The 21,874-nt window shown below is 37.8% G+C and overlaps 2 protein-coding genes across 3 annotated transcripts; both read right to left on the bottom strand.

Moving 5' to 3' along the window:
• Positions 1 to 438: 438 nt before the first annotated feature.
• Positions 439 to 6,528, bottom strand: LOC122408860 (fatty acyl-CoA reductase wat-like). Of its 2 annotated transcripts, none has more exons than XM_043415939.1 (9): positions 6,258 to 6,528; positions 5,147 to 5,326; positions 4,389 to 4,482; positions 3,907 to 4,152; positions 3,574 to 3,719; positions 3,161 to 3,463; positions 2,499 to 2,786; positions 2,141 to 2,398; positions 439 to 651 (listed from the first exon to the last, which is right to left on the bottom strand). In XM_043415939.1, the coding sequence occupies exons 1-9, from the start codon at positions 6,272 to 6,274 to the stop codon at positions 552 to 554; spliced, it is 1,632 nt and encodes a 543-aa protein (XP_043271874.1). In that variant the 5' UTR covers positions 6,275 to 6,528; the 3' UTR covers positions 439 to 551. The 2 variants fall into 2 exon arrangements, with proteins under 2 accessions (XP_043271874.1, XP_043271883.1); XM_043415948.1 differs by lacking the exon at positions 6,258 to 6,528 and adding an exon at positions 5,464 to 5,858.
• Positions 6,529 to 7,115: 587 nt separating this feature from the next.
• Positions 7,116 to 21,671, bottom strand: FAM21 (Family with sequence similarity 21). The gene is made up of 10 exons (XM_043415927.1): positions 21,477 to 21,671; positions 21,168 to 21,243; positions 20,909 to 21,046; positions 19,765 to 20,105; positions 18,990 to 19,504; positions 18,172 to 18,357; positions 17,437 to 17,774; positions 17,135 to 17,355; positions 10,731 to 12,468; positions 7,116 to 10,537 (listed from the first exon to the last, which is right to left on the bottom strand). Exons 1-10 carry the CDS (start codon positions 21,479 to 21,481, stop codon positions 9,065 to 9,067), a joined length of 5,031 nt encoding a protein of 1,676 aa, XP_043271862.1. The 5' UTR covers positions 21,482 to 21,671; the 3' UTR covers positions 7,116 to 9,064.
• Positions 21,672 to 21,874: the final 203 nt, after the last annotated feature.

Raw genomic sequence — 21,874 nt, 5'->3', positions numbered from 1 at the left:
ATTTTTTGTTCCTTATGGCCTTGACCAAACGTCACTGATGCAAAATTTCATCTGCGCCCTCACTCGACCACTTTTTCGAACAAGTAAATCTTAAATCTTAAGTTATTTTTAATAACGACTAAAGAGCTGTTTAATAAGGTTGGAAGATTCGATTTTCATATTACACTAAAAAACATGAATTTCGGCTTATTTTGGAACATCGCAAACGAATGTGTTAAACATTAATCCAGGTCCTGATAAACATACATTTTCACGACGACTGTCGTAACCTTGAACGAGAGGAATTATTGTAACATGAATAAAAATGTGTAACATCTCTAAAATATTGAGAAAAAAATTAGCTGAAATGGATTAACATGAAATTCAACCCTCGTTCTAGCAAACTCGAGTTCAAACGTATTTCTTTTTACACTTAACTTAAATGACAATTTACGGAAAGACACTTATACAAGAATAATTTATTACATTATATTATATGTGATTGGAAAAAGTGAGTGTGATAGTTTTGTAATATTCTTGGAATGAAGAACCTCGCTAAAGCTGTTCTGACATCACCACGGAGCAAAGAAGATGAATCGTAGAAAAGAGTAAGCGACCCACAGCACGAACATCCATGCGATTGCCACTAGTGAATTATGCGCTATTTTCAGTCTTTATTGACACAAGAAAAAAAGATAATCAGTAAGACGAACCTACTTTTTTGTTAGGAACAAATTTTTTTATCCATTGCGATGTCAGAGCACTCAACCTTCTACTGCATATCGAGGCAAATATGGTTTTGGAAGTTCAGCAACTTTTGCCTCCTAGCCGTTGTATTCGAAATTGTGTTCAATTACATAATTGTCGTGAGAATGTTGGGTTCGTTTGTTGGAACTAAACTGGTCGTTTGTCGACAATCTCGTATGCAGTAGCAGGTAGGAAACTCCTTAACGTATTCCTTTCACGAACCCGAATATTCTACAAATAACTGATTTTAAACAACAGTTAAGTAAAAGTGCATGCGAATAGTTTGGCCAAATTTCAGGTCAGGTTACCGAACATTTAATAAAGAATGAAAACTTGAAAAATCGCAAAATTTGTACGAGAGCTTATTGAGATTTCATCATCACCACATTTTTATTCAATAATTCATTTACTAAATAATTCTAAATTCCTGATACAAACTGTTTCACAGATAGAAAAAAATGTAAGGAATCCATACCGACGATAAAAATAAAGGGTTACCGAATTCTTAAGTTAACTTCTGTACTGCACGCTAGTCAAATGAGTGCTAAATTTTCAAAACGCTTTTAGGCCAAGTTTAACGTATCGATTAAATGTATTATTAGTAGATTTGTATTACAGCATATCTTATTAACATGTAAAAATATTAAAAACGCCAGTTTTGCAAAAGCATCAACTGATAAATGCAAATTTCCACGCTCTGAAACATTTTCACTGGTATTTTTCAAAGAATTATCTGCGTTTTTTCATCGATTTTATTGCAACAAGTTTCATTTTGTTCGTCAAGCGGTCCTCTATGAATCCACCATGCAGTTGTTTTTTTAAACTTGATCGTTTCACTGTTGCAGCTAATTGTTCATTAAGTGGAAAAACTTTTTCATTCATAATTTCTGAAGGAATGAGTTTAATGAAAAATCTACGTGGTGAATTCGTAGAGGATCAGTTGAGGAACAAAATGAGACTCGGTGCAATAAAATCGGTTAAAAAATACAGATGATTCTTTGAAAAATACCTATGAAAATGTGTCATCGTGGAAATTTGCATCTATCAGTTGATAGTTTTCCAAAACTATCGTTTTAAATATTTTTTCACGTTGGTGAAATATGCTTGAATACATATCTGCTAACAATAAGTTTAATCGGTACGTTGAACTTGGTCTAAACGCGTTTTGAAAATGTAGCACTCATTTGACTAGCATGCAGTACAGGAGTTACCTTAAAAGAGATATTAACCATAGAAAGTGGAAAAGTGGCAGAAGCAGAAGTTTTTCCCATATAACAGCGACTTCTCAGAGGTTAAGAATCAATTCAAATTTCGAGTGCCCTAGTTTGCACTACCAAAAAATACGGTCGTGCGAAAGGAATACCTTGAACATGATTTGATAGATTGTTTTTAATTTGAATATTGTTATACTCACTTCCAGTACCTTGCTTTTCCCCGTTCGATCGTTTCCAAAGGATCTTTCATCAAGAATAATCGGAGCCCTCGTACGTAAAAGAAAAAATATTCTTCCCATTCGAGATCCACCAAATTGAAATAGAAGAGTTTTCTATCCGCAGGATTCAGTCGGTCCCAAAGCCTCATTACCATTTCGTTACGGAAAGTCCACTGTTGCGTCGAGAAATACGATATGACGCCGCTGAATTTGTGAATTTTTTTGTACGCGTTCCAAAGCCTTGACGAATGTGAAAAAATGAGTTCCGTTGTGGTTATCAGCTTCTCTTATAATTATCGTTGGAGCAGAAAAATTTAAAAAATTTCTGCAAAACACTCACATTGGTTTCCGGCCAACCAATACTGCCAAAGTATCGAGAATCCCAGCCGGAACTAAATGAAAAAGTACAATGTGGACATTGTGCATCCACAAATGTTTGTTCAAAGTGAACGAATAGTACCACAGGACCATCGCGCTTGGGATAAGCACACCAAATATCTCATTCCACTTCATGAATTCTCCCCACGTCACCGGATTTTGGCACGACGATACGCTGTTGTAAATTACCGGATCCGTCGTGCTTTTCGAATCCGGCTTTTCGTCCATCGATTTCTCCGCATTCAGATTTCTGCAATTATTTCATTTTTTTATATTGAAACTATTTTCTTCTGTTTTCGGCTCACAGGCTTCTGAATTGTGACTGAGCAAGAAATGTGTTGAGCATGTGTTTTTAAAATCAGGAATTTCGTGCTTTTTTTCAATATTCCCACAATACCCTGAGACGGGAATCCCGTGTACCAAACTGCAACGTTTAAAGCCAAAAAATTCTGCTTCGTTCTTATTGTCCTAAAGTGTTAGAAAATGCTTGCTAGAGATTGAAAAAAATGTTGAAAAAAGTATCTGAAAAATTTGGTTGATTTTGATCGATCCAAGGCAGATAAATGACTCAATTACAAGATCTTTGGAACAAAGAAAATTGATGGGCTTCCGAATCAACATTACCTCGTCGATTCGATGCCCCAAGCCGCTGCTATGGTATTATTGATGACGTAATCCGCAGGTATCATGTCAGCTATGTTGGTGCTCTCGCAGTGGAGAGTCCTTAGCAAACCCATACCAGCACCAATGACAACGCCCTGAGGACCGTAAAGGTTATTTATCCAGGCTGGTATCGGTTCCTTCGCGGTGGCGATCATTATGGAAGGACGCACGATACACGTAGGGATTCCTGTGCTATATTTTCGCACAACGTCCTCGCCTATTGCCTTCGTGAAGGCGTAAGTATTCGGCCAATCACCCACTATCCTGAGGATATTTTATGCAATATCAATTATCCATCGGCTCAACTTAGCTTACTCGTATAAATGTACGAGTTTAAGGCTTAGAAAAAGTTAAGAGGAGCACTGAAAACTAACGATGGAGTTAGCAGCTTCAACTGATCGTCGTCGAGGATGTCGATCAAATTCAGTAGCTTGTCAGCATCGAGTGGCACGTCGTAAAATATCTCGTCGATCACTTTTGTCACACAGTGTGAAAACGCTGTGCCTACATGCACGAAGGCCTGCTCGAATTCAATCAGCAAATCAGACTTTTGGAGCGGTGGATTCAAGGATGAGAGGTCATTTGAAAAATTATGGTTTGCTTGAAATATTTCGTGTTTAAATGAGCAAAAATGTAAAATTTTTTTCAAGGATCGTTGTTCAATGAAATTATGATTAAGCTTTTTCTCATGATTTTTTTTTTTTAACCTTAAGATTCGGCATATTCCTGGCGAGAATGAGCATCTCTCGAGTACCACGAACGTTTACGTTCATAGCGAAACGGATAGTCTCGTCGAATCGGACGGTAGCAGCCCCATGAAATACAATGTTCGAAGTCAACAGCAATTCACGATTCTCTGGCGTCAAACCGAGCCCCTCTTTATCAATTTGGCCCTCAACCATCACTACTTTCTTCAAGAAATTCGGCCTCTCGCGTTTCAGCCTGCAGAAAACCTGCCGGTATATATCGTAAGTTCGAAAATTCATTTAAATCCGGCGCACATTCCTGACTTTTCATTCGTTTTACTCAATTTTTGTACCAATTTCAATGAATTTATCAATTAACTTTTATTCAATCGTTTCATCCGCATTTATTTGAATGAAAATTTCGAATTTTCTTGGAATTTCTTAATGATGAAATTTATATTGATGACTCCACTTGATCCCCGTCAAATATTTCGATTACTCACAGGACCCTCGAAATGTTCCTTGTACCGTTCCTCCGAAGTTTTTCCTTTTTTGGCTCTCATGAGCAGAAATAACTTTTTGATATTCGGACATGATCTTTAAAAAGAAACAACAAACTGTGACAATTAAACCGTTGACAATGAAAAAGTAAAATTCTGTCATAAGTTGAGCGCTGAAGTGTCATTTTTTTCACAAGCTTCATTGAAAATTATTCTAAAACATATTTTTGGCATCAGAAACTTGATTTTTTATAAAATTCCAAATAAAAAATTTCATGCCCGACGAAGGCTGTTTACCAATGCGGATTGCGGTCAGTTTGACCTAATGATTAAGTTTGGAAAGAAAAAAGAGTTTATTTTGGTTTATGCTAATGGATTTGACCACTGCATTGTTGGAGGGTGATTTCCGGGAATCACATTTTCAATCGAGTTTGGAATCACGCCGTTGCGCCGGAGTGAACGATTCGCGAGATAATGCATATTCAAAAAATAACGTTGCCACGTGAAATAAACTGACCTACAGTACAAGGAATATCACGTAAAGCGGATGAATTGAAATAAAAATAATAAAGTATTGAAAATAAATGAACGTTTCGTCGAATGCAGAGTCAAGCTCGTTGAATATTCTATATTGCGATACACAAACTCCGGGGGAAATGTCAATGTTTTAAACATCTTTTACGTAATTAAATTCTTGCAAAAATTTCTGATTTATGGAATTCTGATAAAAATAATAGAATTTCATGCGATTGAACACTTGCCTCAACAATTTTTCGACGAGCAATGTGCCCATGAAACCGGAACCACCGGTAACGAGGACATTGCAATGATCGTAAAATCGAATAATTTCGCTCCGTTCCATCAGCGTTTTTTCGTCGACCGATTCTTCTTGCCATGTCATCATATCCTTGAGATAAGTTTTTCCGGTCTGTTTCTCCATCCTGATGAACAATGTTTGTTCAAACAATATGAAAAAAATGTATTGACAGTTTAAAAAAGTCTATAACCGGCTTACATACGAAGACTATGCTACGAGGTTTCTCGAGTTAAATCCACGAGTTTCAATGCACAATTTTACCTGAAAGTTGGTTTTTCGGAACTCGAATCACAAGAGAGCTTTTGATAAAAACTAAAGTAGCGAAACTTGAAAAAAAACACACGCAGCAATGTTGCTACAACACCGTCGAGCGAGGTCTTCGATGGACGAAGCACGACTGTCACGAGTTAAATGTTTGCACCGGAGACCTCGAGGAACAGGAAGTGCAGACCCGGACCGAGGCTCGGGGAGCCCAGCCGCGCGAGATCTTCCTTCGTGTATTGCTCGAGTGATTATTTCACAATCAGTGTCGATCGCTTTAGATGCGACTACGTAAGAAAAATTTGGACATTTGATTATCCGCTTTATCATAAAATGCAAATTCGATAAGAGCCAATACGTTTTCACCCTCTCCATTCTTGTCAGACGCGAATCGAACGGGCGAATGACGATGAAAAAAAAACTTTTATTTCATTGAGATCTTGATTTTCTAATAATGAAACTCGTGTCGCATTAACCCTCGGGGCGAGCGGTATAAAACTCTCTTGCGTAAATGTACATATTCTATTGCTCTTTCTAATGCTGGTGATTCAATTTATTAAAACAAGCGTCACGGTATTTATTCGACGCTTTCAAGCCCGATGCGGAAATGCCGATTTTCAATAGCGTTCCACGTGTGTCAATAACCAAACGATTTATTTTATGAGCTGTCGCTCGTCCCTCTATTTATTCTTAAACTTATTTTTCTTGGAGTGTGTCTTTCTCGTGAGGAATGAAGAAATATTTATATGCGTGCAATTAAATTGTGCATATTCCGATACGATAACAAAACTCACCTGCGGGTCAATTCCATCTCACCTATCGCCGCACCGTTACAACATTCGGCGTTGTGTGCTCGATCTACGTTCGTTAGATCATTAGGATCGTCATCGTGCGCGCGGTTTCGACTTTGATATTAAGTTTGATCATGTTTTCGTGAAGAAATATTCAAATCGATTATCGTCTCACCGAGTCTCACTTAATTGTGAGATCGCCCCTAGACTGGCAAAAGGATTGTCGAGCGTATGGAAATTCAGTCGAAAAACGGGGCCAGTTCATGAATGAGGTATCGACCTCATAGTCTGAATACTTCATTTTCCGCACTGTCAGCAAGCTGTGACTCGAGCCCCATAAAATATCGATGCTGTCTTTCGACGAATCTCAGTGCGCGGTTTTTCGATAATAAATGCAGACATTTTCGCAATATCCATTATTCGAAAACTGAAATTCTACGCTCGTAATTAATCTGAACAGAAATGAAGTTTAAAAATGACTGCGAAAGTCATTAAATTTCGAGTGGCTTTTCCAGAATTTTAAAACTCAAACTCGCTTTTTTCTTCGCTTTCCGGAAAGAAACGTTTTTATAGCTCGAAATAAAACTCACATTTCGAGATACAAAGTCGTCTTTGCTCTGGCCATTTCTAAAAGGATTGACTTTTTCGAACTAGCGATTTTATTCCTTCCCAAGATTCCACACATTTTTCAACCTTAATTCTGAAACTTTCTGTGAAAGTAATTTTGAAAAAATCTCAATCCCAGATGACCATATGAAGGAGTCAATCGAATAACAAATATATGCGATCATTTCGACCAGTTAGTTTTAGGGATAAAGCGATGAGGAGCAAACTAAGCATCAGAAGACGCAACGAACCTCGTTGTTTTGGAACTCCGAACTTTGTATTAGGCGCTTCATTCATTACTTTAGAACTTTGTACATTGCTATGAGATATAATAACTAACATTACATATGCGATATTTTTAAAGTTCTTCAAATTTGCAACGATCGTGCACATCACCTTCTCAACAGGTATCGACGGTGTCAACAGCTCAAAAGTGTAAGTTCGTTGAAAAAAATAGTTTCCAGATGAATAACATTGTTGGAATTGATTGTTAGTAGAATGGTTGAACCAATGCTACAGTGAATATGATTTAATTCGAAATGACTTTTCCAGTCAAACAATCCTCGTTGGCCCTAAATTAAGGAGCTTCGAGTGCCTTGAGCTTTGCTTCAGAGTATTTTCGCCGTTGACATTTACAAAAAAAAAGTTCCAGTCCAAGCAGAACAATGACAAAAAAGATTTGAAATTTTTGAATCTCTGAAAAAATGGCACTTTTTAAATTTGCAGTTTTCTCTCTCGCATCGTGATTTTTAAATATTCTTTAATCAGGTTCTTCAACGACTGATACTAAAAGTCGTAAATCCACGAATAATCGCAAGGTTCTTTTCAGCGGTGACAAAATTATTAGAGCACAAGGTGGACAATTAAACATGGAAAGTTTCACCTGTTTTGTTAGATCGTATATAAAAGAGTATGCAACGACAGACATTTGATTTGCAAATGCTGACAAAGTTCGTCATTATTCGTCGTGATTGTTTTTTTTCTTGTCCTTTTAATTTTATTCTACACGAAGCCAGAGCGTAACATTTCTCTCGAGTATCTTTACTCCGAGACAAATTTATGCTCTCTTTGGATGCGCAATATATTTATTCGAATAAAATAAAAATTAAAAAAAAAAAAACAAACAAAAACAAGATAAATTTGCTTGATCGAGCGAACAGTATTTTCGTAGATCTCGGATTATTCTTAAATATTGATACAGTCTGTTATACAGATTTCAAACGAGTGAAATAATATTACGCCGCAGATCGATCGAATAGAATAACAAAATTGAAAAAACAATGATTTACGAAATGAGATTTTATAACCACTTTCATGGGGCTGAACTCAACATAAGATTTCAGTAAAAATATTTCTCAATGGAATCGCGATTCGATTTCAGCGTTGCTCACAAACGACAAGACTTGGAGCTAAATTTTAACAACTTCTGAACGTGTTGGAAATCTTTTGTACAGTCGTGATTAAAAAAAAAAAATCAAACACAAAAAAAAAATCGGCAAAGGACCCTCAAGAATCTCCGGAACGTCACAAAAGATTAATTGGAAATATTTTAGCCCAAAACTTATGTAGGTTCAGATACATTAAAAATGATCGTAGTTACGTAGAATTTCAACTCGGCTCCGTGCCCTCTTATCTCTATATATACATTAATATTCATGTATAAATACCCCTTAAAACAATGATTTTTTGTAGGAGCAAAAAGTTACATGGGTTCGGGGGAGCCCAGAGAAAAATGAGATTATGAAGAGAACGATTGTTTACTTTTGAAAGTTGAAACTCGGTTTCGAACCTTGCCCCAACGATTCCAAGACCCAAGTACACGTCAAGGGATGTATAGATATTAGGATTTTTAAATTACCCTTAAAATATACTTCTGTACGATTTTCTAGAGCTTAATCGAATGTACATGGGCGGTGAATAGGTAGATTCGGACAAATGTATAATTTTCAAGTTGGAAACGCGATGAATTTTGGTTCGAAGCTCTGCTTGGCGTAATCCAGACCCCAATTTTGCTTTAAGGGACAATTAATGTGTACGTATATCTTCTCTGCGAGCATTAGAGTCTCTTCGATCGAACGATCGTGAAATATATAACGGTAATATTTGAAACTGTAAATAAATGTAAATAGAAAAATATATGTTGTATGGTACACGTATAATGTGTATGAGTGGATTTTTCCTTCATTCGAGTATGCACGATTGGATCAGTCGTCTTGGAGCATGCTCAAAGGATCTTGAACAATAGTTTCGGCAGTTTTTTTCAAATCTCTCGTAACAGCTTTCTTGACACTCGAACGATTTTCGTTGGGCTCGATTTTCGTACTTTTGGAAGATGTTCTCGTGCCAAATATGTCATCGGCGTCCTCGTCGTTAGGAGCAGCTGAAAATATCGAGCCGCTTGCACCCACGCTTTTTCCGGAACCAATGATTTTGCTCTTTGTGAATAAATCTTCCTCGCCACTCGATTGGTCTCCAAAGATGTCTCTGCTCTTCGAAGACGGGTCTTTGGTGATTTTCTCTTTGGACTCCGGCTGCTTTTCCGGTTCCGAGGACACTTTTTTCACAGGCAAATTAACGAAGAGATCGTCATCGTCCGCAGCAGCGAAGATGGAGCCACGATTGGGCGAGGCGCGTCCCGAAGTTTCGCTGCTCTTTGACGTCACCGAATCCTCCATTTTCTCGGTTTTTTCCTGGCTGTTTTTCGAACGACTGCCGAATAGATCGACCGTAAAATCCTCTTCGGGATTTTCCAGGTCGTCGAAAAGACTGTCACTTTTAATTGCTCTCATGGGTTTTTTCGTCGACTTGGCGAGCGTTTCGGAAAATAAATCGCCGCTGTTGTCATCGGCGAATAAATCCAAAACGGGCTTCTTCAATCTCGCTTCTTCTGCCGCTTTCTTCGCTAACTGCGTGAATAAACTCGCGTCCTCTTTGAACAATAGGTTTTGGCCCTTTTCCGGAGACGGAGTTTTCGTCACGAAAGCGAACAGTTGACTGGGATCTTTCAAGGGATCGTGATTGTTGTCGCGAAGAGGATCCGTTGGTTTTTCCGTTGCTGACTCGCTCTCCGAGATCGTTTCCGTTTTCGATTTATCCTCCGAGCTCTTCATTTTTTCCTGAATTCTGGCCGCTTCCTCGCTTTCGATATTTGAATATTTTTCTCTTGACTTCTCCTTGACTCGTGTGATTTTCCGGCCGAGGGAACGATCGATCGGTGAAAGAATCGGCGCTCTGCCAAACAGCGTGTCTTCTTTCGGCGGATCCTCGGGCAAATCGGGTGGCACGTCGAAAAGATCTTCCTCGTCCGTTGACGGAGACAACAGTGTGTTTTTGTTCAAGCTCAATGAACTACCCTTGCTGAAACTCATTTCTGATCTGTCCTCCGGAGCTAACGAAGAACTCGTCTCCACGATCGCTTTTTCACTCGACAATTTTCCAGCTTCCGATTCTTTCTCCGCAAGACGATCTGACCTCGTTAAATCCGGACCAATCGAGTCTGTAATTAGCGTCGGTATTTTCTCCGAAATACCCGAAAACGTGTTGTCGCTTGGATCTGATTCCACTGCTTCGCTTCCCGTATTATCGACTGTGTCGAAATCGATTCCACTCTTCCGCAAAGCTGATTGTCTCGCGTGCCTACTTTGAGGTCGTCTTTTCGCTTGTATTCTCGCTCGACTCTGTAATATCGATCCAAATATTGAATACATTCTTTATAAAATCATCACGAGAAACCGCGCGTTCAATTAGAAAACAATTGTAATTGCTTGTTCTACACTGTGGAATTATAGTTTTTGCATCGTTTCGTATAAAATGAATCTTAGAGCGTTCAATGAAAAGGGAAAATTCAAAAGGTGGGTCAAAATTAATTACCTTGGAGGCAGTCACAGCCAAAACTTCGACCTGAGCAGGAACATCAAAACTGACAGCAGATTCCGAATTTCCAGAGTCATCTGGTGGTGAACTTGGAGCTATTTCGTTTGCAGTTTCGACTGAGTCATCGATACCCTTGTTCGAAGTATTCGTAGGGGATGTTGCGCTTGGAACGCTCATGAGGCCGCCATCCTCGCTGTCTTTACTTTCGGTTTTCTCGGACTCGGATTCAGTTTTTTCCTTAGATTTTCGCCACACTGGTGGCGTATCGGTGGGTGATAGGACTTTGAAATCGCCCATTTTCCCTTTAAGGTGTTTAATCTTGTCGGAAACGACGCGACGTGGTGGAGGCTGCGACGAGTCCTCGCTGGCAACTGGTAATCGTATGCTCAAAGTTTTCGGTGGATGTCTTTTCGTATTGTCACCGATAACATCGGGGAGATTAGAAGCTTTCGAAATTTTTGCACCGTCGGTGGTGGACGCGTCTTTCTCATCTTCGAACAAATTTTTCGACGAATCTTCTTTCTTCAAATGTGAAGTTTCCGGTGTCGTGTTTCTCGGCGAATTATCGGAATCGGCTTCTTTCGTTGCAGGCTTTTTCATGCCAGATTCATCGACACTTGGACCCTTGAAAATGTCCTCGAATTTAGCGCGATTACTTTTAAAACCCGATTCCTCTTTTTTCGATTTCTCGCTCGTGGCAACGTCGTCGAACAGCTTATCTTCGGTTTTTTCACTCGTTGCCTCATCATTCGATACGTCACGAACGAATAAACTATCGTCCGCGTCTTTCTCTTCGAGATTGTCGAAGAGACCGGAGCTTGAAAAACTTGGCAACGGTTTTTCAGTGGCTGGTTTATCACTGTCGTGTTTTGGGAGATCGCGCTCGGTGCTAGTTGTATTGGCAACGTTCTCGCGAGCCAACGAGCTCGCGGGTTCTTTTTTCGTCTCGTTAACCGCCGTTGTGGTGGTGGTGGTTGGTTTATTCGTGAAAATCTCATCGTCCTCACTTTCCAACATGATTTTTCGAGGCGTACGATTGCTCTTGAGAAAACTGTGGCCAAACAAATCGTCGTCGTTGTCGTCTTCGCTGTCGTCGAATATGCTGCTACTTTTGACAACGGACTCTTCCAAAGCTCTCGCAGTCGAAGAAGCTTTTACATTACCCGGGACTTTTTCTGTTGAAGAATCTAACTTGTTGCTCGACGAACTGTTTCCCTTCGGTTCAGATTGAATTTTAGCAACGGGCTGCTCACTCGATTCTCGAGATACGAAACTCGTGGGTTTGAATGCTTCACCGAATATATCGATTTGCGGAGCGTCTCCGCTACCGAATATATCAATGTCCTCGTCGAACAATCCGCCGCCCCGGTCAGACGTGATTTTCACGTCGTACTGCGACTCACCAGTCGCCAGTAGGTCGAAGCTCTTGTGCGAACGAGATTCGGAACTGCTGTTCGAAAATAGATCGTCGTTCGACTTGGATTTGGAATCGTTGTGTTTGGGCAGTGGCGGTGGTCCGAAAACGTCATCTACGTCAAAATCTTCCTCTCTACCGGTGTCCAGTGTTTCCGCAATAAATCGAGCCACGTTGTGCTGCCTCTGATTTGAATCTGTCGAATTTGTACTCTCGGCGTTAGCTCCTCTGCCTTCGAACAAACTGTCACTAGCGAATCTCTCTCGATATATCTCCTCGGACTTCAAACGAGTCGATTCCCATTCCGGCTGGAAGTCAGCGCTGAAACATACGAAATAAACTCTATTTTAATAATCCTCAAGGTCGCATCCTCAAGTCCAACAAAATTTATATTTCCAAGCACTGCCAAATTTTTTCGCACTTTATTTTCTACTTCAAATAGGTCAGAACCTTAAAATCAGACGGATGCATCTGTTCAGACGGCCGTTAGAGACTTCCAGCTTTGAGACCGTAAACTTTTTTCAAGTCACATAAAAACTACATCGGCTCCGAATGACCCCGGGATCTTGAGACAGTTGTCAAGATGAAATTTATAATTATTGAGACGACAAAAGTGTCCGTCCGGCTCCCGGGGATTTCTCAATGGGAGGAAACTGTTAACCCAACTAAAATTCTAACTGGATAAACGACAATTATTCTCAAAATTTAATTTTCAACTCTGCCTCGAGTATTCCGGGCTCAGCAAAATTGTTGTTATCCAATTTTTTTCTATGTTGCATAATTTATAAAAAGCAGCTACAATAAAAATCATTACATTTTTACCATGTCATTTTGAATATTATTTAACCGCTATCACATTCAAAAAATTCCAAACATTAATGCCACATGGGATCGTAGGTACGGTTACGTTTAGTCGCTGTCAAATTACACGAGAAGAAAAGTTTATTTCTTCGTTTACTGCTTCTCTTTGTGCGCCTCGCACAAGAGCCTCTTACGTGTACGTACGAAGAATAAAACACTCTTCATATTCCGATCATTTTTGCATGGATAATCGAAACGTTATTGTCGTTACTCTTACTCTCGTTATTAAAAAAAAAAAAAAAAAAAAAAAACATTCCTCGCTCTCTCCATTGTAATGCATTATTGAAGATAATTCCTTTGCTGATATGCTGCAAAATCTAATATTATAATGATGCATAAAGACACGCACAGAATTCATGAATTGATATACGTTTTACTCCGGGAAAACTAGGATGAATAAAAATTATTTCACGTTATCAAAATATAAACAAAAATAATGAATTCTCGTATATATAGAGGTCGATATTAAATACTACTCGAAAGAGAGCGCGTGGGGTCATATAAATGAAGAGTTATAAATATTTTTATGAGACAGATACGCTGACAGCTCTCATCCAGTCAAGATCTTCAAATAAAATAAAAACAAATAATAGTTTTACAATCTGATTCCCATAGCCTAATAAATTTTCATTAGTTTATCGAACCCAGAATAAAAAGGGTAATCCGCGAAAAGTATTTTGTGACGGTATAAATGAGGAATTAAGCTTGAACAAAGTCAGTTGAACCGTAACCACAGCTGTTTCTCATACATTTTTTTCAATTTGTAAAAAAAAAATTTTATTCGTAAAAAAAAAAACAGTAGAATAAATTCATTAAGACTTCCGTAGATTCGTTGGAAAGTGAGTTCGAGCTGTTTCACGTTTTTTTTTGTGGCGTAATTTTCGAAAATATTTGCTCGTGACTCAATTGTTAAGCTGGTTACTCACTGCAAGTGTATGCGATGCTCGGCTTCGACGCGATCATAAAGTTTGCGATTGTGCTACGCACACTTTCCTTTCGATCGAGCCTGTATCGATTCTAAACACGTGAACATTAACCGAGCCGAGTGAAAGGCTATAGTACTTCTAATCCTAAAGTATTGAGCACGCCGTTGACTCGAGGAGAAAAACCGCGCTCACCTGACCATGAATGTTGTCAAACAGAGATATTGACCCGAATCGATAACCGTTTACTCCCGATTTAGTCGGGTGGAATTTTCACCCCATAATAATGTATAATTTCGAGTTGGATCCAAAAATAATTACCTCCTTGCTCATCTATCTCGCTCCTTCTCCATCTCTATATTGCTCTCTCTTTCCCTCTTAATCACGTAGCGTCAGAATTTATATTAATAAAGCGTATACGCGACGTTACGATAGTTGCATTTGTCATTGACGGTTTCGCGACAGATTAGCATTTGCTATTTTTCCTCGAGGTCACATGGAAGAAGACGCAGTTACGAAAAAATAACGTTTAGATTGTGAGAGAATACAGAATATCGAGGAATATTTAACTTTAGATTTTAATACTGAAATTCGATAAATTTTATTGACATACACCCGGAAAATGTTGATGTCAAAAAGCTTGATGACACCCATTAAGTAAGATTATTTTTGGAAAAATTTCGTCGAAAATTTCATACAAAATTGAATGGGAATTCGGATATCATGAGGTGGAAGAATTTTTTTTGCATGTGATCCAAGTTCATATCCCGGAATGAAAAGGTCGATTTTGTACGGGCTCCTGTACCGTCCTCATAAATTTCTATTACACTTGTGGACACACAAACGTCCTCTTTGTAATATTGAACCTGAAGTTTATGATAAAACGAGTATTACCACCCGCATTCAACAGACGGCATTCAAGGTTTCTTGTATGAATTCTTTCCACAAAAGTGCAACATTGATAATGAAAAAATGAATAAAAACAAATGGGTGTTGAAACGTTTCAGTTTATGATTCACTTTGATCAACAATTCCGATTAGAATAATTGGTAAATAGTTTTTTCAATTCGTTCATGAATTCGCAAATATTTGCTCGTGAACGTCATAAACGTTCATTGCTTTTACAATCAATTGATTAAATGAGTCATTGAAAGAGCGAGAAAGCCAAAGGTGAAAATATCAATGTCCATGATACCGAATGTTCTAACGATAAGAAAAAAACTGACCTATGCGCATTTATGCAAAACTAATCGTTGCCCTTAAGCATCATTGTGGATGTTCAACGAGAGTGGGATATCGACATGAAATGAGTCGGGGGCAGACAAAAAAAACGTTTTTCCTAAACGCGAGCAACTTGATCCATCGATTACTAATTTTTATTTTCAGTGATAAGCATTTGCTCACGATCCTTGAGAGCAACAATTCATTAGAATGAATACTGGCAAAACGGATTTTAATGATTGCTTCGTTGTCGAATAATTTTTTTCAATATACCTTAGAAAATTTGTTGATGTTTCCCAAAATTCACAGCACTGGTACTAATAACATTGGCTCATAAGAATATTGAATTTGTGTTATCTTCTCGGTATAGAAGTCATTTGATTGGCATCATAATGAAAACAAAAATGGTAACGTGAGTCGATGAAAGAATGAGCATAGAAAAGGATTGAAATTCGAAAAGAGTATAATACAGAGAAACTACGGAATGAAAAAAAAGTGCTCAAAAATTATTTGCCAGAATTTAGTGAGGTAAAAATTGAAGTATTTCGAAAATGTAGTTTTCAGGAAAATGAAATTTCGTTATTAAATTTATAGTTATTGTTTTCCAATGAATACAAATCAATTTCGATCCGACTACGATATTGAAAGGAATAAAAATATCTTAAATAACAAAACACACCGCGTATTTGAAGCTCGCAAGAAACAGCGTTCTCTTTTTCATTGCGAGAGTCGACGTTCGACTGAACTCGACCACGCTGGCGTCACCGCATGTCAGAAGCACGTAGATGCAATCTTCCAAGCCCGCATGACTAATCTACACTTCTCTCTCGTCTTGTCGACGAAGCTTTATTCGGTGTTGCATCCCTGAAACGCATCGCGAGCACGTGCGAGATACACGCTCAAGTGTCAGGAATCCTTCTGTTTGCTGATACGGTGATTAACGCGTAACGAGTATCGAATTTTCGGACAATTTCAACGAGACACGTTTTCACGAGACGTCAGAATTTTATCACTGTACAATAAAATTCTGTCGAACAATCAGTCATAAGTGGGTTACAAACTTTCAACAACTTTTTACATTTTACACACTTATCCACCTTCCCAATGTTTTTTAAATCAGTTCGTGAAGAATTAATTCGGCACAGATTCATCCGAATCATTTCATTCTGTAAGGTCTTCACTGGATCAGTACTGTAGTTTTTCGAAAAAAAGAGTCGGAGCACCGGGAACATCGTGTAGTTTAAGGAGGATGGCTACATTCGTCAAAATGATAAGAAATTGATCAAATTTGGTGATAATGTTTTTCAACATCAAGTGCGAAGACACTATTTTTTTCAAAATTTTCTTCTGCTTAGTTATCGAGTAATTACGCATTAAAGCAGATTTATTATGCCCGGAATGTATACCTATATATATATATATATATGAAAACGCTATGCTTATACACGTGAACTTTAGTGATCAATTACTCGATAACTGTACAGAAGAAAAATCTTAAAAAATTTGTATTGTCAAATTTAGCACTAAAGAATATGTTCACCAAATTTTATTAAATTCTTATCATTTTGAAATTTTCAACGTATTTAACATGGTTTAGGATGGCAACATTGTATTGTCGCTATCCACCCTCCTTAAGGAAGCAAATACGAAACAAGAGCGAGGAGAGAAAGGGTTAACAGGATACCTGCTACGAGTTTTTTCTCCACATTTTCAGTTCAGAAATGTAAATTCTTTGATAGTAAATCCCCTACAGCTTGACATTTAGAAAAATGATATCTACTGAAAATTAATTTTCTCAGATTCGCGACGTATCAATTTTTGATTATGAAGTATTTTGATATTTTCCATCAGTGTTCATATGAAACAATGTTTCTCAATAAAATTACTCGAAATCGAATACTTGCTCATTCTATTACCTGTACAAATTCTTTTATGGAGAAATCTGAATGTTTTTCAAATAGTGAAATTAAAATAGCACTTACCCCAACGTGTTATTCACTGTGTTATTGTTCGGGAGTATCGAAATTCCGCTGCTATCGCTCTCTTGTACAACTCTATCATTGCTACGAACATCAGGATTTTGTACAGGTGATTCGGTATCCGAAGAGTCTGAGGAGCCTTGTTGTCGCAAATGTTGAAACAATCTACTTCCGAGATTTGACGCGAGTATATCTGCTTGGGTAATCGATAGTCCGGGGAGAGCCTGCAAGTGGAAAAGAAAATGAAGAACTATTTTCGGATTACTATATATTCATGGCCTCAAGGATGAATGAAATAATCGAACCTGTCGATTTTTCGGGACAGATTCGGGAGTTTTCTCGGGTAATCTGCTTTGTGATTGAGTCGGATTTCCAAACAAAACGTCATCATCGTCATCCCCGAACAAGCCTCCATTGTCGTTCACTATTGGAGTACTCGTTGCTATCTGGAAAGAGTTTTCGTCCGAAGCAACGTTCAATAATTTTTTTCCTTTCTCATCGCTGTTTTCGTGCTTGTCCTTGCTCGTTGACTTTAGCTTTGGAGGCTCGTTCGTGTAAGAGCTCTTAGGTGCGAAAATGTTGTCTGAATCCTCGGATTCTGGATCACCGCATAAATCGTCGAAAGCGGACTTCGGTTTTCTTGCTGTGAAATAACACCGCATGTAAGTAACAGAACGTTTGTAGCAAAATTTACACAAATCGTCACCATTTTATTATTGATTTTCTTTTTTATCAGGCCAACTTTATCGAAAATTTGAATGAATTCTTTACGTTTGTTTCTCTTTATCTCACAGTTATCATTCAAATAATATTACAAACATCGTTGGGGAGGGAGCGCAGCAGTGACTGACTACTACGCCAGCAGTAAGACAATAAAGAGGGAATGAGAATCTTGCTCATTCCCTCTTTATTGCTAGTTTATAATAATATTCAAAAAGGAGGAGCTCTAGACCAACAGTCTGCGTTAAACTATCAAGTGGAACTGTCGTTTACACTGCACTCGCAGAATGGCTTTTGTGGTTAATATTCATCCAGTGTACCTTCAGTGTTCATGGGCGGTGGTACATCAAGACTCGGCGGTATAATATTGCTGATTGGCGGTCTGTATGGTTTATTCTTCCACAAACTGTTAGAAATATCTTCATCAAATAAGTTTCCATTGTCGCTGAACAGATTTTGTGATTTATTGGCAAACACGTCGTTGTCTTCAGGAGCAAAGAGATCATCTGAAAAAATCATAAATTTGTTGAAATAATTCAATTTATTGTTTTCTAATGTAAAATTTCATATGGAATAATAAAACAAATTAGCCGATGTGATATAAACGATATTGCAAAAACGTTCGATAATTGTTTTGATAGAAAATGGATTGATGTAAAATACACCCTGCGAATTGGAGTGCTCACACCTGTAAGTTGAAACTTCATCGTGCGTTTTCGGGCCCCATTTGGATGATTAGAATAAATTCAAATTACCTCATTCGAGATTTTCCTTACCCTTACTTAGTTAGTCCATCGTTATAACATTTAAAGAATTTCTTTTCATTTTTCCATTTTTATTTCCACTCCAGCCCATTGAACGACGCTGAAGTTTCCAACGTTGGAGTCCAACGAAATGAACGAAAAAAATGTTTTTAATTCACCAGTTTTTTATTTCACGAATCGTTGGTGCAGCTTGAAAAACTACGAATCGCAAATTTGGCAGGGAACAAAATAGGAGAATTACTGGAATTATTGAAGAGTTTTTTTCGATCATTTCGTTGGACTCCAACGTTGGAAACTTCAGCGTCATCCCATTGAAATAGTTTTCTCTACTTAAAAAAAACTGTGGGGAGAAATGAAATGAGAAAATTTCATACCTTTGAATCGATTGATCGATGATTGATCTGCATCTTGACTGTCTCGAACGGATCTATCGCTCGGTAAAACTTTTCCTAAACGTTTAGCCAGCTCCTCAGCAAAACTAGGGCCAGCTCGGCTCGAATTTTCGGTTCTTGATTCTGCAACGCTCGGAGTGGCGATTTCTGAACCCGAATTTAGTGTGTCTTGACTTCGAGCTTCAAGTTTATCAGTTCTTAAGCTACTGTAATCCTTCGAAGCATTTGTTTGCTCGTTGCGACCACTCAATCCACTCGATGAAGATGACGACAACGATCTTCGCAACATTGATTCATGTCGAACGTTGTTTGGAATTGGTATAGTTTGACGTATTTCCTCTTCACTTTCACTCTCCGAATCTTTTTCAGCCTCGGGTGATTCGGAATCGCTGCTACTCGATTCCAATCCAACTTTATTCGAGGTTTTCCATTTTTCTGTACCGATTATGTATGGCAAAGGCCGGTTCTGGTATGGATCTTTAGGCTTCAAAACAACACTGGAAGAAAGATTTTTTTTATCATTCACGATTTCATTCGATAACGTTAATTTCATATTTTTTAGTGAAAAAATTAATAATCATTGATTTTAATCTTATTCAATCTGTCTAATTTGATTTCAATTTTTTTTAATCCAGAAAAGTGGAAATTTGGATCAAAATAGATTGAACAGAATATAAAAGAAACTTTATCATCCTCAATTTCCATTTGAAAAATATTATTGCTTTCTTTGTTCGCCTTGGGGAGGTAGAAAACCAACCTTGGAACTGGAATATCTCCCTCATCTTCACTGTCGCTAGCCAAAACTTCTAATCTCTCAAATTTTTCATCCATGATATTCAAGCCTTGTTTAATACTTTCGTTGACACAAGCAATCAAATCATCTTTGTACAGATCTTCTTTATTGCTGTTGGACTCCGGAATACTTTGTGAATTCTCGATCTCAACCTCATCCTCATGAACTCGACTTTCGATAAACTGTGTATTGGCTAAGGCCAATGAAGTATTGGTGATATTGTCTATTATGACCGAAGCTTCCTCCAGATCATTCGACAGGGAGTTCAACTTTTCTTGAGTTTTGGTAAATTGTTCTGTCAAGTTCTGAAAAATGAAGCACCAATTTATCCAAATGATTTTCAAGTTAGGCAGAAATTACAAGTTATGATTATTAACGAGGTGACATTGTGATTGGAACATCAAATTTCTACAATTTTCTGTACCTAATGGAAAATTTCTTTATCATCCAGCATTTTATTCATTGTTTTCCAGTACTCATGAGATATGAAGTTTTCTCATATCTATTTAATATGAAAGCCGAATGGATGATACTAGAAATATAGAAAAAAAACATTGCTGAAAAAAAAACTTTCGAAACGTTCAAATCTTTTAATAACAATCAATTTTTTTCACCAGCTTGTCAAAATGTAAATTATCGGAATGGTAATAAAATCAAAAACATACTAGTAGATCAAGCAATCGGAATAAAAACAAATTAGTAAAGTCAAATAATTATGTTCTGAGATTTGTTCAGTAAAAAATTTTATTCTGTAATCTACGTTGCACTTATTTATTCGGTCACTAATAGTTTTAGCTATATCGATGAAAAAACGTACATTCATCAATTTTTGACAAGACTGTAAACTATTTGCTGAAAATTTAACTTGAAATCTGATTAAAAGACTTCACAGACTCAACCTTTAGGGGGCGGGATTGAAATTCCGAACTGCGAGAAATCAGAAGGCTCAAAATTCCGAAAATCTAGCTGGGGCTCGAAATATATAGATATATCGCACTAGCGAGATTTTCGAACTTTTGAGCCTTCTGACTTCTCACAGTTCGGAATTTCAATCCCCCCCCACCTTTAGTAGCTGCTACATTCAAACTCATTATATTTTTTCACTCACATTGGAAAAATGTTGTAGATGTTTGAGCAATCCTGCATCGGCAGCAAGACTCCAATCATTTTGGTGCTGCCTCATTTCATTAGTGGTCCATGGATGATCCCAGGATTTACCTGTTACATCATTATTCTCCGGCAGGTCCTACGGAGAGATTGAAATGTTGAAATGTTACAATAATTGAACTCACGTGAGTTGCTTTTTTTTATTTGTTTTGGCGTTTTACAATCACTTGCCACTGGCAAACTTAGATTGAAAAACTCACCATAATAATGGCCAGTATTGCCGGGAGCACTTCAAGATTGCCGATATTGTTCGAAATAACATTAATGAAGAACAACCTTTAGGCGGAAAAGCAAAGGGTTAAGACGCTACTTGCTTGCTCAAATGTTTACTTCGTCACTCGCAATATTGAATATTGTGTCGTATTTTGTTGGCGAGATATCCTAATTTACAAAATACTGTTCAATCGTTTCATAAAATACCACTTTTCAATAGTGTCAAGCGCTTAACGACACGTAACTTGATTACAAACCGCGAACAATTTACTCGCTCGATCCAATGATCCACTTGCCTCATAATATGTCAAATTTCTGACAGAAGCAAAGTTTTCAGGTTGGTTATATAACCGTTAGAAAATTTCTCCATAATTATTCATTCGTATATGATAGTGGATTTCTGCTGACGCAAAACTTTTCGGACCAAAACAGATTATCAAATCATTTTAATGTACAGTTTCCTTTTTTTTTATAGATAACCGAGATAACCAAACGAAAAATTGACAGCGCCGGGACTTTTGGAAGTTACACAAATACATATATATATATACGACGCTGTGTCGTAGCAGCGGCGGATACAAGAAGACCCAACAATTTGAACTCTGTCGAGACTGCAGAGCACTACAAAAGTTTTACCCAAACTCGATCCTATATAAAGACTCTTTCTTTAGCAAGAAAAGAAAAACTGACTTTT

Source organism: Venturia canescens, chromosome 1 (genome assembly GCF_019457755.1).
Source record: "Venturia canescens isolate UGA chromosome 1, ASM1945775v1, whole genome shotgun sequence".
In the NCBI taxonomy this organism is placed as follows: Eukaryota; Metazoa; Arthropoda; class Insecta; order Hymenoptera; family Ichneumonidae; genus Venturia; species Venturia canescens.
This window is presented reverse-complemented; position numbering and strand designations above follow the sequence as displayed.

Excerpts from the sequence above, each read along its gene's own strand:
- LOC122408860 (XM_043415939.1), bottom strand. Across the intron at positions 4,483-5,146 it reads CTCGTCGAAAAATTGTTGAG|ATCATGTCCGAATATCAAAA; the intron begins GCAAGTGTTCAA and ends TTCTTTTTAAAG. Across the intron at positions 2,787-3,160 it reads TGGGGCATCGAATCGACGAG|AAATCTGAATGCGGAGAAAT; the intron begins GTAATGTTGATT and ends AAATAATTGCAG.
- FAM21 (XM_043415927.1), bottom strand. Across the intron at positions 18,358-18,989 it reads ATCGATCAATCGATTCAAAG|ATGATCTCTTTGCTCCTGAA; the intron begins GTATGAAATTTT and ends TGATTTTTTCAG. Across the intron at positions 10,538-10,730 it reads TGGCTGTGACTGCCTCCAAG|AGTCGAGCGAGAATACAAGC; the intron begins GTAATTAATTTT and ends TCGATATTACAG.